This window comes from Pimephales promelas, chromosome 18 (assembly GCF_988280905.1).
Source record: "Pimephales promelas chromosome 18, fPimPro1.hap1.1, whole genome shotgun sequence".
Classification (NCBI taxonomy): Eukaryota; Metazoa; Chordata; class Actinopteri; order Cypriniformes; family Leuciscidae; genus Pimephales; species Pimephales promelas.
The window spans coordinates 31,819,969-31,838,495 of record NC_142786.1 but is presented as its reverse complement, the minus strand read 5'-3'; the positions used below and the strand labels follow the sequence as shown (position 1 = coordinate 31,838,495).

The 18,527-nt window shown below is 38.1% G+C and overlaps 1 protein-coding gene and 1 non-coding gene across 2 annotated transcripts; both read left to right on the top strand.

Annotated features, from left to right (window-relative positions):
• Nucleotides 1-2,928: 2,928 nt before the first annotated feature.
• On the top strand, nt 2,929-17,082 carry pabpc1b (poly A binding protein, cytoplasmic 1 b). Its single transcript, XM_039680801.2, has 15 exons — nt 2,929-3,638; nt 5,363-5,556; nt 5,670-5,785; nt 9,842-9,981; nt 10,059-10,153; nt 10,237-10,374; nt 12,174-12,269; nt 12,443-12,715; nt 12,798-12,888; nt 13,790-13,900; nt 14,976-15,121; nt 15,192-15,276; nt 15,359-15,489; nt 15,566-15,664; nt 16,703-17,082. The coding sequence occupies exons 1-14, from the start codon at nt 3,446-3,448 to the stop codon at nt 15,656-15,658; spliced, it is 1,902 nt and encodes a 633-aa protein (XP_039536735.1). The 5' UTR covers nt 2,929-3,445; the 3' UTR covers nt 15,659-15,664; nt 16,703-17,082.
• Nucleotides 10,396-10,536, top strand: LOC120485477 (small nucleolar RNA SNORA5). The gene has a single exon (XR_005623901.2). It is a non-coding gene; the product is annotated as a small nucleolar RNA SNORA5 (small nucleolar RNA).
• Nucleotides 17,083-18,527: the final 1,445 nt, after the last annotated feature.

The window sequence follows — 18,527 nt, the reverse complement described above, 5'->3', positions numbered from 1 at the left end:
TTTCAAGCAAAAAAAAACCCAAAATTGAAAGGCTGCATAATTCATGTTGTTCCACACCTTTCCTGGAACACAAAAGGAGATTTTAGGCAGAATCTGCTCTTGTTTTACTACAAATAGGAATAGGAAATCAGACTTGGAAAAGTTCGGAACAAACATGTTTATTTTTCTAATCTGAGATGCTGCTTTAATAGAAACCTTATTCTTTGGCTTTGAGTGGTGTTAGTGGTCAAGTGGTTGTCTAATGTCTTCTAAGACCTGATTTACATTCAGAGCAGGAAATAGGTCATATAATCTCTGTGGAAGCTGCAGTCATTTGAGTTTGTAAAAGCCTCCGAGTCCTGCGCCAGATTCAGCGGAGAGGTGACTTTCAGGACAGGTGACTCTGGTAAACGCTGACTAACTTACATGACCTCATCTGACCGGTGTCCTCCAGTCATGAGCCCATGTTGAATTGTTCATGTCATGTACTGAGTTCACAGTGATTAATGACATCCTGCTTGTGGAAATGAGGCGGTTTTAAAATGTATGAATATTTACAAGTCGTGAACATTAGTGTATTTCAGTGGCTAGAAATTGCTTTTTAAAAGTGGAATAATTTGTTAAAAAAGCAAAAATCATCCATTAATCTAGTAATTCAGTTGTCCGCAATGTTTGTTGTTTTTGTCAGGGTGTGTAATGTAATGAATTGGGTTAATTTTATGGAAATTACCATTTGTAAAATTCCATATTTCCAGGTTTTATTAATTATTAAATGTTATATTATACACACCTTGAAAACGTATGTAGTTCAGTAAGATTTGAGAATGCACATTTTGGTGGCTAGAAATTGCTCTTTGAAACTGGAATAATTCATAAAAATATAAACTGATCCCCTAGTCCAAATAATAATACTGAGCAAAATGTGTGGGGAAAACTGGTTTTGCAGGTTTTCAAAATCTGGTTCACTCCATTTTTCATTTTCACCACAATCCAAAAACCTGCTAAATATGAATTATCAGTAAGGGTCAATGTGAGTGTGAGAGCCCTGTGACTGGTCATGTGCCCAGGGTGTCACCTAGCCTATATATATATATATATATATATAATTATATATATATATATATATATATTAAATGTTAAAATTCCTTGACTTTGTATATTTATATTATCCATCCATCTGTCCTCTGCTGGACCACTGGAGTTTATCCCAGCATGTCTGGCCACAGGCAGGGGACACCCTGGGTATATATATATATCCGTTTGTCCATCCAATGAAATGAACTCTGGTGTCCCTGTATGTCTGGACAGCTTCTTGAAAAGGCACTGTTCCTCTCGGTTTGGGTGTGTCGGTGAAGATCCTCGGGCTACGTGTTGCCATGGAGATGGACAGACTGCACTGAACAACAGTAGCTACTTATGTGGAAAGAGAATGAGTAATCAGCAGGAACTTCAGGAAGGGATGGGACTGGGATAAACTTCTCTGAGTAATGACGAAGCACACTGTCATGCGAGACAATGCATGTGGATTATTGAACACTTCGGCACTTCACAAGGAAACTTTGATATGGGCACCACCAGAGCCTTTGTAATGTGAAAGTCGTTTTTAGCTGCACAATAAGCTCAAAGAAGTACAAAGAACACGTGGAGAAGGATATATAACAACATTGTTCATGAAATTATGAAATGTATTATCAAAATTTGCAATTAGTCTGTACATAAACAATTAAGTGTGGGATACAATGTTGTTGGGGGGATGCTACCAATTAATGCATTTGTGGATTACGCGCTCACTCACTCGATAGACAGACATGCACAACTTTAATACCGACATCCAGCATAGACATTTGTTCATGTGATGTAATTTCACTGCGGATATCTGCACTGTCAGTGGTTCTTCAAGGTCTGTTACTCCCCCTATTGGTGTTCTTCAGCACAGTCATATGCAGCTGTTAATCAATCCTGTAACTCACTCATGTAACATGACTGATAAAAGTATAACTAAACAAGTAACAGACTGTGCAAGTAAATAAAAGGCAACATTGACACCCCACCTCTCCCTTCAGCACGCTGTCCTATTTTATCAAAGCAACGCTAATTTGGGGTTGAAGTGCAGCGAGTTATTGTTAAATGACTTTTTGGTAAGGTAGCATTTCTATGATTTGGCAATTTTCTGTTCCAGCTTTAATTTTAGTTTAACAAACAGTTTATAAAAGCTTGGACAGAAAATTGCCAAATTTTCTCTACTAACATATTTTTGTTATATAAAGGTCAAATTTGCTTTTTGTAATCCCTTTAATAGATTTTAATGTATTTCATTTGCCCGGGACCCATATTTTCAATATTAACCTAAAAATATTTTTAAAAAAAATACAAAAAATGTAAAAAAAGAAAAAAAAAAACCCATAAACTATTTTAATTATGTATTATGTATAATTCTTTAAAAATCACAAATACAATAAATTTGCACCTTATATATATATATATATATATATATATATATATATATATATATATATATAAAGATAAGGTGCAAATTTGTTGTATTTGTGATTTTTGTATTTGTGATCATTTGTCAGGGACAAATGTGACAATGAAACACTGTGGTGGAAATTTGTATTACTTCAGAAAAAAAAAAAAAACCTATTGCTTCCTTTGGTCGTTAATGGATAGTATTAACCGTCTTAATACAATTTAATATTTAATATATAAATAAAGTAAAGAATAAACTATATTTAACAAAGCCATTTTCAAATTCTACATTAAATTAACTCCATTAATAAACTGTAAAAAATGAAATTCAATCATTTATTTTTTCCCTTTATTTTTTAGACAAATCTACAGGCTCTGAGATTTCTCATCCAATCATCATCCAAACCGGTGAGTTTCTCTCATGCGCGTGCACGGTGGATGACGTACCCGCGGGTATATATGTGACGGCTCAGCCCATCCCACTCCTCCCGAAACCCCCGGCTGTCAGTGCTGTGTGAGTGCGTGTGTGCTCCGGAGCTTGCCTCGGCACACATTATATAAAAAATAAAAAAATACAAAAAAAATTAAAAACTTTTAAAAACCCCAAAAAATCTTTCTTTTTTTTTCTTTTTTTTTTTTTAAATAAAAATAAAAATCGGTGAAGTGGAAGCTGGAGGCCTTGAAACATCGCACCAACCCTGAAAAAATAAGGACAGTCTGTGAGCTCGGCCTAGCGGTTTGCTTGATTCGTTGCATTGGATTTTTTTTTCTCGCGTTTTTACATTTTTGTTACCCTTATTATTTGTCATTTTAAACGAAGCACCAAACGCCTAAATCGTTCCAGAAATAATCTTTTAGTCGACGATTTTAAATTGTAAAATTTGTCGTGTTTAGAATAGCTTGACAGCTAACTGTATTCTGACGTAGTTGATCTCACGCGCTGGTGCCGCGAAACACGTAAATTTCTGCCAAGTTCACAACTGCGACCGAATAGAAAATGAACCCCAGCGCTCCTAGTTACCCCATGGCATCGCTGTATGTTGGGGACCTGCACCAGGACGTGACTGAAGCCATGCTCTACGAGAAGTTTAGCCCGGCCGGTGCCATCCTCTCCATCCGCGTGTGCAGGGACATGATCACCCGCAGGTCGCTCGGCTATGCCTATGTCAACTTTCAGCAGCCTGCAGACGGTGAGTGTGGTGCAAAAGATGCCTTTTACGCGAATGACACATTGAAAAATAAATGCAGGGTTTCATCAATGTTATGCATATTCATTGAGAATCTTAGTAGTGACCATTTGTTATGAAATCTATGTGTTCGGTTGATTATAAAGGGTTAAAGATGAGGGATGCATGCATGCACACACCGCGTGATGATGCTTGACAGCAGTGACTTGCATGATTGTCATATTTAGGGCGTGGGTGGGGCAGAGTGTGCAGCAGAGATAAAGTGTATAAGTGTATCGAACACATTGAATATGGCCTATTTGTTCAAAAGTACAACATTTAATGTGGTTATCATCAGGGCAATTTCAAAACTTCAAAATGTAGGGACTAAGCAATGTCCATGTAATGTATTTTTCACTTTTATTCTAGGTCGAATTGTTCAGAATCAGATTGATATTTTTATTTTAATTGTGTGTTTTTGTAATTTTAAATTGAAGTTTTATTTAAGACAAAATATGCCCTCGTTTTTAGTCAGTTTCGATAACTATTGTAAATCTAAGGCAAAACACCGCAGGTGAAAATTAACTAGTAGATTTGACCAAAGTACTTTGTGATGGTTTTATTTCACCTTCACATTTCCAGAACAGGAAGCAGAATATTGGATGAAGCCAGTTCAACAATTTTCATTTTGTTGCTGTTGGAGTGTGAGGTTTTTTACAGAAGGGATTTGGATTTCTATTTTATCACCCCATAAATCAGAAAAAAAAAATATAAACATGTCTTATTAATAAAATTTCATAGAAGTCAGGCAAATTATATATGATAACACCTCTTTGTAAAAACTTTCAGAATATAAATATAAGAATATAAACAAGGGGATGCATCATTAGAGAAAAAAAAAATTACAGCTGAGTTGGTACAAAAGTAGCGAGGGCTTGGAGCCAGAAAGTGGCTTTTAACAAACTTTACAGGAGAGACAAAACAAAATTTTGACCACACTTCAATCACCTGTATTATTAACAAACATTGCAACCACAGGCATACTTACATGAAATGAGTATTTAAGTAAAAAATGTATGGCATATTAACACAATGAACATGTTCTAAAACATTAAAGAAAAAATCAAATACGTCAGATACGCCTTTTTGTTGCTTTATTCAGTACAGTTTGATCTCAGATAGGTGTTTTTGGTACCATTGGATTGCTCATCGAGACCTTTATTTTGATATAAAGAACTCATATTCGCCCAAAATGCCACTTACGCCCCTCTGGCTCCAAGCCCTCGTATTAGACAGGTCAGTAATATGGGATTTTCTTTGCATTATCATGATATTTTCTAAACATTAGGTTTCCCCCACCATACGGATGAAGTTTAAAGCATTAACCAACTCTTTTATTACCACATTCAATAGGTTGGCTTGGCTGTCACACGATGAACGAATGACTCAAACCCAAAGGTGAACTGATCATTTCTGTTTCCAGTACAAACTGCATTGCCTTACCCAATGGGGCTATCATATGATGAACGAACGACTGGCACCCGAACATTGAACTAGTCATGCCGGTTTCTTGTACAGACAGAGCCCATAGGATTTTGCGCATGCATGCTCTCTCTGTGAGAACTGGTTATTCCCGAGTCATATTAAAGATTCATAATGGAAATGCTACTGAAGGAGTGATTTCTGGCTGAGTGCTGGAGGAGAAATTCATTTCGATTTAGTGGATTGATAATTGTTTTCACTTGCAGCTGAACGGGCTTTAGACACAATGAACTTTGACGTCATCAAGGGTAGACCTGTCCGCATCATGTGGTCTCAGCGGGACCCCTCTCTGAGGAAAAGCGGCGTTGGAAACATCTTTATTAAAAACTTGGATAAGTCTATTGATAACAAAGCCCTTTATGACACCTTCTCTGCGTTTGGCAACATCCTGTCGTGCAAGGTAAGACACATGCATGCTCTTTTTTGCAGTGATTTGAGTATGTTATTTTTTTATGCTTGTGCTTCTGTTGGTCAGTGGGGGCATGATTTTTATGCCTGATATCCTTTCTTAAGGTGGTTTGTGATGAGAATGGCTCAAAGGGCTACGGCTTTGTACACTTTGAGACCCAGGAGGCTGCCGAAAGAGCCATTGAGAAAATGAACGGCATGTTGCTGAATGACAGAAAAGTGTAAGTGAGATTTTGGTGTTTTCCCAAACTTAAGCATTAGGGAATAGAGCCCGACCGATAAAGGATTTTGAAGGCCGATACCGATACAAATATTTTTGGGTTTTAAAATCCGGCCGACATGTTTTATTATTAAATATTGTTGGATTTCACACACGTGTAAAAGAAAAGCTAACTTTTCTGCACAAGATACGTTTGATACTTTTTCTCTATGTCTAAATGTTCACTCCTCGCAAGTATAACTTACATTTTACAATGCAGGGACTGTAACTAGAGATATGCGAGTTATAAATACAGTAATCATTACTTTATTTAGGCAGAAAAAGTTCATTGTGGTTTCCAAGCTCATTAATGTTAACGTTAGCGATCTTCAACTGATGATAGTGGCGTTAGCTAGCTTTGTGGTTAGCTAGTCTATGATGAGCCATAATTTAGCAATAGATAACATCATATACTGCAAATTTTAAAACATACATTTTCAATATAACAGGCCAAGGAGAGATGATTGAAGCGTGTTTTGTACATTTTTATTGTATTTTTTAAATATTCATTTATCGGCCATTATAACTGCCGATACCGATATTATGGAAAATGCCTAATATCGGCCGATATATCGGTCTGGCTCTATTAGGGACGGGTGAAGGAAAATTGCTAAAGGAACGTGCCAACTAACGTGGAAAGTGACTTGATATGGATTTGAAGTGTGTGTGGAAGGATTGGACCCTTTTTACAATATATTTTTTGCCAATATAAAATATGGAAATAAGTACTGAGTAATATTATTTATCTACATGTACTTACTATAGAGTTGCGGTTAGGGTTTGGTTTAGTTATTACAGTTATTACTATACAAGTACATGTAGTAACATATAAGTACAGTACATCAAAAAATCTAAAATATTATTTGCTGGTGAAATAAAATTAAGCAGCATTCTGAAAATGTAAGTTTTAAATGATATTTTATATTGCCTATTAATTTGCAAAATTGCTGTATACTATTGGTGCATTATCATCCGAATATGCATTTAACCCTTTTGGCGCCAGAGTTTTTTTTTTGTTTTTTTTTTTGGATATCTTAATTTCAAAAGTCGATATCTTAAAAGTGATAAAAGATAGAGACTTTCTGTAAATTAGAGAAATATTAAGGATGATCCAAAGTTTATGTTGGGATTACATTTGCATAGTATGGCGTCATATGGAGGCGGCAATCTTGGATTATAGAATTTTCATGACAAGACATGTTTAAATGATAAGATGCAGCACTTCTTTCCCCCAAAATGTCCATCACCTTCTGTAATGCTATATTGCACAATACTGAATGCTCAGGTATATAATAAGTAGTAAACAAACTGTGTAAATCATTACTAATAAATGGTAGAAACTAACTGAATGCATGTAGTAGTTGGCCTTATGCTGTAGAGATTTTCCATTTACTAAATACAGTAGGCACTGTGATTCCATGTATGGGGCACATATATATATATCATTCATATGACATACCAAACGTGGTTGTTTTTCCACTAAGAAACGAACATTGTTATTATGTTTTGATTGATACTGTTAATCTATATTATGAAAAGAGCTATATAAATATACTTGACTTGACATACAAACACAAGTAGACAAGACCTGTTTGGTTTAAAAGCTCAAGATCATTGTCATTGCAATTCTTAATGTCTAGTGACATATCAGGGCCATTTTATGATTATTTGAAATAAATTTCTTACTTACAGCCCCTTTAATAATAACTGTTCTTTATTTTGTCTTTGTTTTTGGCTTGCTGTCCCAAAGCTAACTAATCAGACCTCAAGGTACCACCCATAATACCAGAACCAGTCACATGTTAATTTTCACGATGATCACTTTCGAGAACTTGAGTACTAGTGCCCACCCCTAATGACGAAGATATACACCGGCATAACATTATGACCACTGACAGATGAAGTGAATGATTATCTCTTCATCACGACACTTAAATAAGGCAGAAAGTGAACATTTTTTGTCCTAAAAGTTGATGTGTTGGAAGCAGGAAAAAATGGGCAAGCGTAAGGATTTGAGCGAGTTTGACAAAGGCCAAATTAGGATGACTGGGTCAGAACATCTCCAAAACTGTAGCTGCAGACAAGTGTGCATTGGTCAGTATCCATCAAAAGTGGTCCAAGAAAGGAACAGTGATGAATCGGCGACAGGGTCATGAGCCAAGGCGCATTGATGCACGTGGGGAGCGAAGGCTGGCCCGTGAGGTCCGATCCAACACACAAGCTATTATAAATTGCTCACAAAGCTATTATCTATAATGCTGGTTCTGATAGAAAGGGTGTGAGAATACACAGTGCATCGCAGTTTGTTGCATATGGGGCTGGATGGCCGCAGACCAGACCATGCTGACCCCTGTCCACCGCCTAAAGCGCCAACCATCAGAACTGGACGAAGGAGGCCTGATCTGATGAATCACATGAATGCGTCACTTACCTGGGGAACACATGGTACCAGTGATGCTTTGGGCAATGTTCTTCTGGGAAACCTTAGGTCTGGCCATCCATGTGGATGTTACCTTGACATGTACCACCAAGTCCGATCCATGGAGGCCCCACCTTGCAACTTAACGGACTTAAAGGATCTGCTGCTTACATCTCGGTGCCAGACACCACAGTACATCTTCAGGGGTCTAGTGGAGTCCAGAGGGCTGTTTTGAGGGACCAACACAACATTAGCCCTCTATTGCATGAAATATTAATTAGGCATGGTAAAAAATGTTTTGCATGTTTTTATTACTTAAAATGAGCTAAATAACAGATATATAATTTTTTTTTTTTTAAGTTTATAATGGCAACAATATGCATCCTTGGAAAGTACCATAAAATCCACTTTTGTTTTCCAAAAAACTCATTTTGTTGAACAATACTGATAACGACGGAACTTGCGACCATAGTTGGCTAATGGCTTTCGGGAAACGCACCCCTGGCCTGTCGAGGTTCCAAGCGAACTGTACCGGTACTGAAATGTGACATGAAACACTGCAGATCACTGACTGGTCAGACAGAATCGTCACTACCAGCGTCATTGTATTTGCGACCAATAGACATCGACACGGGAACGCAAACCCGCTAGATTTAAATAGCGAGTAACAGCCACCGCTGTTATCGATCAGTCTATAATCCCACCCACTTTAAGGCGGTAGTAACTGCAATGGAAATGCAACCGAGCTAAAGCGAACCGAGCCGTGCCGAGCTGAGCCGTACCGAACCGTGCCAGCAGTGGAAAAGTGCCATTACTCTCCATGCACAAGCATGAGGCCACTTGGATTTTGAAGTCCAACAGTGGGAGATAGGCATTCTCTGGCATCTGGGACTGGGTCTTTTCTGTAAAGCTGTCAATCATGTGGAATACAATGCAGTGGTACCATTTATTCATTTCATAATAATGTGTTTATCTTTAAAACATAAGAAAAATTTGTAAACATAGTCTCAGAGTAAATTCATGCTATGTAAGTCAATGGGACTCCATTGGGTTGAATGCACCAGGACGTTTCCATATTTGCATGTGGTTGCCATATGGCAACAAATGTATTTTAGCATACATCAAAAAATAAAAATAAAATCAAGACTGAATTTAATGTTAAAAAATTAAAGTTGACTTACCCCAGATAGTGATTTAATTTTTTTTATTTGATGAAAACTTTCCAAAATTCAGAATAAAATGCTATTTTGGGGAGCCCCAGACAGTGATGTTTCCATATCAATATCCATTAACAAAAAGGACTGGCAAACAGGATATCCTGGTCATACGACCTCCTAAATTGTATTTTCTTCAACTAACAACTGTAGAAACATAGATTTTATATCACAGCTTTTTAGAAAATTAAGATAAAGTAATTGTTGCCATATGGCAACACTATACAATAAAGGGTTAGGAAAGTGGTCATAATGTTATGCCTGATCGTTGTATATTTTGCATTGTTGAAAAGGATGCTAAATGTGTAGATGGAGTTTAAGTTCCATTTCTCTCACTGTTGAGATTAACTACAACCTCGTATTGATCGCTGCTCTTTGCCTTCAGGTTTGTAGGGCGCTTCAAATCTCGCAAGGAGAGGGAGGCTGAGCTCGGTGCAAGAGCCAAAGAATTTACCAATGTGTACATTAAAAATTTTGGGGAAGACATGGATGATGACAAGCTCAAGGACGTCTTCAGCAAATATGGTAATTTTTTTTAATTTTTTTTTTCTCTCTTGGTTTGGATACATTTCCAAATCATTTTTTTTTTCTGATTTGCTAAGGTAATTCTATGAGCATCCGTGTCATGACTGATGAAAATGGGAAGTCCAGAGGCTTTGGATTTGTGAGTTTTGAGAGACACGAGGATGCGCAGAGGGTCAGTTCAGCTTTAATGTGGACTCAAACTTATGTACTTGACTTTCTGGAGTACCAAAAAACATTTTTGATCTCTTGGAACAGGCTGTGGATGAGATGAATGGCAAAGAACTGAATGGGAAGCTTATCTATGTGGGTCGTGCTCAGAAAAAAGTGGAGCGCCAAACTGAGCTCAAGCGCAAATTTGAGCAGATGAAGCAAGACCGGATGACTCGGTACCAGGTCAGTAATTGAACGGACTTCTGCAGCCTTGTCAAATTCAGTGTTTCCTTTGCTTTTCAGTGGACCGCACTGGCCAAAATTGCCGCAACAGTGACTTTTTAGTCCATGGGCGCCATGTTCTTTCATAGTGGAGACTGGGGACATAACTAACTATGTACAATAGTATCTTATTTATGGACCTAAATTAGGCTATGTGACTGCATTTGGTTCTTAAAGGGTTAGTTCACCCAAAAATGATGTCAGTATTTACTCACCCTCATGTTGTTCCAAACCTCTTTGTGTTTATTTGCTCTGCTGAACACAAAGGAAGATATTTGGAAGAATGTTTTAATCAAACAGATCTCAATCCCCATTGACTTCCATAGTAGGAAAAAAAAATACATACTATGGTAGTCAATGGGTAATGAGATCTGTTTGATTAAAACATTCTTCCAAATATCTTCCTTTGTGTTCAGCAGAACAAATAAACACATAGAGGTTTGGAACAACATGAGGGTGAGTAAATACTGACAGAATTTTCATTTTAAGGTTTGAAATGTGTATTGTTTAATGTAATGTAATGTAATTGTTTTAAGGTTTGAAATGTGTTGGGCATCCTTGAAAATGTGAGATTGTTTTTCTTAGAAAATAGAAAAATAACCTTTAAGAAATTGAAGAATGTCTCCAAACAAGAAAAACAAAACCTTTAAGAAAGAGTCATGACTCATTTGTCCATTGAATTGTCACTTAAACACATTGGAAGAAATACACGTGATAGATTGGTACCTGAAAATTGCATTCACATCTTCATAAATGTTTCAAAGCAAGTCCGAGTTCTTCATGAGCTCATATAAATGACAGCTAAAAGAGATGTATGAGATGTCTGTGTCTGCATAATGCTGCTAATCAGTTTAAACCAGGTTCTCACTGCAGAACATGAAATCCATGGGGAGGAGTCGGATCCAGATCCAACTCCTCCCACCCTACCCAACTCCGCCCCCTAATCCCTAAACCCAACCCTAATCCTACTCATCTCCACCCCTTGGATCGTGAGCCGACTCCTCCCCGTGGATCTCGTGTACTGCATTGAGGTGCTACTGGCCTCCCAAGGTACCCTGAAACAGTTTTTATTAATAGGCTATTTGAAATGATTCCTACTAGTCTTATTATTAGGGCTGTGGATATTCACTGGTCTCACAATTCAATGTGATTACAATTATTATGTCTTTGATTCGATATCATGATGCGTTGCATCCTTAATATTTTATATTATTGTACATGGCTTCATTTTCGTCAATGAATACAAGCAGTTAGAATAGATACATGAACTCCCTTTTTGTTTTATCTGCTCCAAGAAAGTACACTTCCTGAATGTAGCAAACCAAAATAAAACAAACGTGAGGTAAGTGAAGATTCACTCCACTAGAAATTAGTGTTAACTTTCTTTTCCTACGTTCTTTTGTTTTGGCTGCGCAGCTGAAAGCTTCATTCATGTTGTGGGTTAGGGTTAGGGTTAGAAAAAACAAATTTTTTTCATATTTGTTCGTTTTAGAAAGGGAAAGTCGTTGGAAACACTTTTCCTATTTCTGTTGGATCAAATGGAAATTTGGCTATAGTCTCTGTAGCAGTTAATCCTACTGAAATTGGGTTCTGTTTTGCAAATAGGCTTATGTACATTTTTATTCACTGAACTCTTGAAAAGTACTTGAATTTCACTTGAATTAAAAATCTGCACGAACCTTGTAATAGTTTATTAAATCTAGTGCATTGTAAGTGCCCTCTCAGATGCAGTTCTCCATCGTCATTTGCTCTCTTTCCAGGGTGTCAATCTCTATGTTAAGAACTTGGATGATGGTATTGATGATGAGCGTCTTCGTAAAGAGTTTGCTCCCTTTGGAACAATCACCAGTGCCAAGGTATGATCACTGCTCATCACTGTCTTGGTTATTTATATACTCGTCAACATGAGATATTGTTCAAATGAGTTTCATTCTGAAAAAGTTCAATTACTTAAATAAAATAGGTTGTAAATGCCATTTAATGTGTTGTGTTGAGCAAAAATTGAAGTCTTCTCCCTCTTCTGTCGCAGGTCATGATGGATGGTGGGCGCAGTAAAGGCTTTGGTTTTGTCTGTTTCTCTTCCCCTGAGGAAGCCACTAAAGCAGTGACTGAGATGAATGGCCGTATTGTGGCCACTAAGCCCTTGTATGTGGCTCTTGCTCAGCGCAAAGAGGAACGGCAGGCCCATCTCACCAACCAGTACATGCAGAGGATGGCCAGCGTCCGTGCAGTGCCAAACCCAGTTATCAACCCTTACCAACCCGCACCTCCGTCAGGATACTTCATGGCTGCCATCCCGCAGGTAAGCACAGTCACATGGTTGGTTGTCACGTTGCTTAGATTAGCGTTACTGCTTATTTCTACATAATTTTCTCACATCACAGGCCCAGAACAGAGCTGCATATTACCCTACCAGTCAGCTCGCGCAGCTCAGACCTAGTCCCCGCTGGGCCACTCAGGGTGTCCGTCCTCAGCGTAAGTTGGCTTTTTATACCAGAATCCTGTAATAAATAAATCAGATGTCACTGATCCATGAAATCTTGATTCATACTAACTAGAGCCCGACCGATAAAGGATTTTGAAGGCCGATACAAATATTTTTTGGTTTTAAAATCCGATATTCCGATTTTTATTTATTTATTTATTTATTTTCAGAAACCCGCAACAAAACATTAACAGATTTCTCTAACATTAGTTACTTATTTGTAGTTAATTATGAGTTTTAACTGAAATAATATGATAATGCATTTTAGAAGAAACTTGTTCAGTCAACAGAACAGGCTGATGATAGTGGCATTAGCTAGCTTCGTGGTTAGCTAGTCTATAATTTAGAAATGGATAACGTCACTTCAAATTGTAAAACATACATTTTCAATATAACAGGCCAAGGAGAGATGATGCGTCTCATTGCTATAACTGTCACGCGCTATTAAAGAAATACTTCAGTCACATTGTCAAAAGTTAAAAGGACAGTCGGTCGACTACACTGTAACAATGTAACGTAATTATTACTAGCTAATTCCGCTTCACTCTCGGCTTATTTAACAGCAAAACTGGACATGATAGTCACAAATTTTGTCATGCTTATTTGAGTTAAGAGAACTGATGGGGATGTTCTTTTAATTGTTATTCAAGCGATGTATGTCTCGTGACCAACTCAACCAGTGTTGCCAACAGTGCCCTCTGGTGGACAAACTATACAACTCCAACACTCATGACATGGTTGAAGAGTGTTTCGTCCGTTTTTATTTTATTTTTGAAATATTCATTTATCGGCCATTATAACTGGCGATACCGATAGTTTGGAAAATGCCTAATATCGGCCGATAATATCGGCCTGGCTCTAATACTAACAGACATTCATTATTTTCTACAGACTTCCAAAACATGCCAGGCACAATGCGGCCATCTGCCCCCAGACCGCAGACTTTCAGCACCATGCGTCCTGCATCACAAGTGCCCCGCATGATGTCCACTCAGCGTGTTGGTGAGTCTAAAGAATGTTAAAAACATTTTCCACTCGATATTTTCGTCTTCGTCTCTTCAGCAATTCGGATTTTGGCACTCTGCATCAGCTGACCACTAAGGGGCGATGCTGAGAACAGACTTGTACAGTGATTCTGTGAAACGCACTCAGCGCTTTTCATATATCACAATTAGTGTTTTCAACCACATAATTTTAGGTTTCAGAGATTTAAACATACATAAGTACTACCAAAACAATAGATTTATTATTTGTGTCTATGGAAGCAGCAAGAACAATCCATTAAAAATGGATTCAATCAAAAAGTTAAATCAACACGCAACACGACGATATAAAGAAATAAGGACATTTAATTCTACCGAAATACACGCAAGTGCTGAATTACTCACACAGGTCAGTTTATTCGAGGAATTAAACCTTGAGGGAACGCAGCGCTGCTTCACAAACGGCATTTGGGTGTGTTGAATGTTGTTAGTTAGGTTGTTTGTTGGCTGAATGAGACTTAACATTAGAGAATAACATACAGATCATATTCTAACTTTTCATCATGTTGAACTATAACATTTATTAGTTTTATATACATTGGTTTGCTCAAGTAACCTGCAACACTCGCGTTTCTAAGTCGAATTTAGTCGCGGATGTGGTGCTCTCGGCATCTGGAAAGATGTTGATCTTTGTTTTAGTCCACTTTTTGTCTCAAAGTCTGCTTGCCATGGTCCAAAATGTTTGAGCAAATCCTTGCTAGGGACGCTCACGCTGTTGAGCACGCATAACGGGCGTAACCGACCCAGTTGTCCACGTCTGTCGCCATGGTTACCATTACAGTACGAGGTCAAACCTGGCGGAAACTGGGCGGATAAGACGTCATTGACTGGCGACTCCTCACCCCTGCTCACACGTCCCGTTTCCTTGGTTAAAATCGCAATTTTCTCACAATTTACAAATAGTTGGAAACATTTAGGATATATTAAGTAATCGACTAAACTAAATATATAACATTGGCCTAGTGGTTTTTAAGTATTTTACTGCAAAGCTTCTGCATTAAGTTTAAATCCAATTAATTTCACTTCTCTCTCAGCCGCTCAGACTATGGGTCCACGGCCCTCCATTGCAGCGGCTGCAGCCTCTGCCCCTCCAGTTCGCGGCGTGCCTCAGTACAAATACGCACCCAGCGTCCGCAACCCTCAGCACATGAACACACAGCCTCAGGTCACTATGCAGCAGGTAAGACTCAAGGCAACATGTGAAAGATGTGATTTGTGAGTTTACACTTCTGATTGACTCTCTCCGTTAGCCTGCTGTGCATGTGCAAGGACAGGAACCCCTGACGGCCTCCATGCTCGCCGCTGCTCCTCCACAGGAACAGAAGCAGATGCTGGGTAAAGATCGTGGAGTTGTCTGATTGATTGTTCCTCCCACCACACTATAAAAGGAGGGTAATACATAATTTCCCTCTCGCAGGTGAGCGTCTCTTCCCACTTATCCAGAATATGCACCCCAGCCTGGCTGGCAAGATCACCGGTATGCTGCTGGAAATCGACAACTCTGAGCTTCTCCACATGCTGGAGTCTCCGGAGTCTCTGCGCTCCAAGGTTGGAGGGTTTCTTAATTGTTTATTTTAGTATGGAAAGTGAAGTGTTTGAAAAGCATAAATGTTCGGTCTGACAGGTTGACGAGGCAGTGGCCGTACTTCAGGCTCACCAGGCTAAAGAAGCCGCTCAAAAAACCGTGACCAACTCTACTGGCGTGCCAAGCGTTTAAGCCAAGGTAATGTTCCTTTTGTTATTGTCTGTAGGGCTGGGTAATAAATATAGATTTTTCGATATTAATCGATTGTCATTTTTACGAACCGATATCGATTCTTAAATCTCAAGAATCGATTAGCCGTCCTGTTTCATTTGAATGAATGGATCATTGTATCGCGGCTGCGCGCATCCAAAAAATCGCAATAATCTTTGTCCTTTGTTACTATTGATATGAAACAAAGTGTCAATTTTCAAATTACGTCCATTTTCTTTAGAAATTCAAAAACATAAATAGCGTTTTGGCGCTGTGGCGTGAGATCGCTCTGGAGAAACAGCAGCGCTGATCTCTCTTCCGGGTTAATAATACCAGTCACAGCGCCAAATAAACATGAATGAGCATCTGAAAGTGTGTTAAAGATAGAGTACAACTTATCCAAATCCGGATCATGTCACATTGATTCGCTCAATCAGCGTTTCAACCGTGGAAAGACGTCAGTTAAGCAGCTTATCAATGTCATCGTCATATTTACCTCAGAAAACCCACATAAACTCGTTAGTCAGCTAGAAAAAAAAACTCTAGAGAGGAGCATTTTGCTAAATATATACACCATATTACATATGCATTATAATCTTAATGTTCTTCAATATTTAATGCATATTTGAATAAATCTGGCAAGTTTTTATGACAGCCACCATTTAAATGTTTATATTTCATATAATCTTATCATAAAAATAAATAAAAGTGTAATTTAAGTGTTTGTATAGCTACAAAAAAGTTCATTATTACCTTCATATTAGGCTAATGAAGTCTACAACTAGACTCCCATAGTTTACAGCATTAGTTGAGAGATTTGATTCCCTTGAGAAAAATGGCCATTTGTAACTAATATCCAAAATAATCAATATTGAATCGAATCGAATTGCAAGCTTGTGAATCGAAATCGAATCGAATTGTGAAATTTGTCTCAATACCCAGCCCTACTTGTCTGTGTTTTTCTCCACTCACATCAAACGTTCAGTCCGTTGGAGATAGGAGGGTCATGATGTCTGTGTTTTACAGGGGTGTGCCACCTTGAATCTTCACAAACATCGGAAAAGAACCTAAAACACAGAAAATATCGCAAAACATCTAAAACCATATTTAAAAAAGAAACTAGAAAGAGCCAGGTCTAGAGAGAAGCATTCTGGGCCTAGTTAAGGTATTTAAAAAATGAATAAAAAAGGAAAAACAGATCAAAAATTATGTTGGGGGTTTAAAAAAAAAAAAAAATCCACAGTTTAGGGAGTAAACAGCCGTAAAGCATTCCTGCCTTGTTTTATTTCTTTCAAAGCCTGGCTATGTCATGTTCTTAGTAGGGAGGTGAGAACGGGCAGAACCAGCCATGTGATGTTATGTTAAATTGACAATATGCTTGCTCAAATAAAGTTCGTTAAAATGTGTGAGTCTTCATTTGTCCATGGAATATTTGGGACGCCAAAACCTTGTTTTGCGAAGCGGAGTGCCTGCAACCCCTTCAGCCGTTACTTATTCACGATACAGCACTTGCCTCGAGTACCTTATTGCTTTTATAAAACGGTTGCCACACAATATTAAAGTAAAAAACAATGCATTAGTGCAACTTTCTTGAAGTAAAATCACTAAAAGCCTTCCTTCCGCTAGAAAAAATAGTCCCTGAGCGTGGACAGCAACAACGCTCCAGTGTGTAAAATGCATGCAAGCTCAAATAAAAACAACATAGAACCGCAGTGTTGGTGAAGCGGTCATTATCGTGAATAAAGCACAGCTCTTGACCAATCAGAATCAAGGATTCAAACTAACCGTTTTATAAACATTTTCAATGGAGGCACATCTAACGTCTGGTGATGTTTACGCTTTTGCAAAAGTGTCGTATATGACGCCTTGGGATGAGAATGCGTTATAATGCGATATGCAACTTCAATAGTTTGTTACTTGGACTGGGCAAATGTTTATTGTCCATCTATGTATGAACTGATTGTTTGTTCTTTACTGTTATTGTGAAGCATCCTGAGCTTGGGAAAGGCGCTATAGTATATACATAAAACATATTATTATTATTATTATACTGGCCCAAGGCAAAAGAGTGATGAATGATAATTGGTTTGACATGGCTCAGCACTTCTCAAGTGTTTTTGATGTTTTTTGAAATCCTTAAAGGGATAGTTCACTTTGAAATGAATTTTTGATATGTTTTATCTTTCCTCAAGGGCATCCAAGATGTAGGTGTCTTTGTTTCCACAGTATTTTCAATTTTGACATTTTTCAGTCAAACCGTTGTTGTCTATCAGTCATACACTGGAGGCTAAGGGGCATGCACAGAGAAGTCCAAATTAAACATGATTTAATGACTCGTAAATGTAAGTACACATTGATGGCCTAAGACACGAAACGAGCGGTTTGTGTGAGAAAACGAGTATTTATATCTTTTTTTTAGCTTGTGTCATCACAGTGACGTCCAAGTGATCTGAATCAGTTGTGCAATGGTTTGTCTCCATAAGGCTGAGACCAAATGCGCATGTCCGTATTACCTGTTCGCAACTGCTTGCTCACGCTTGAGTGCTTGAACTCTTAACAACTCTCCTAGGGCCAGTCATTACAATTACTCACTGATTTTCCCTTCCAACCAGGTGAACATAACATGTTGTCTCAACAGCTGTTCCATGAAATGCCTCGAGCATCAGAAATGTTCTTGGTGGTGTAAAGGTCATGGTTTTGTTTCACAGGAAACACTGATATGCACTGAATGTAATGCACTTTTGATGAAAGTATTTTGCTAAATGAATGCCTACAGCCTGATTTTACATCTACACTGCAGTAGAAATGATGTAACTGTGCTAGAAAACCCATTGGCGCATAGGAGTGATGC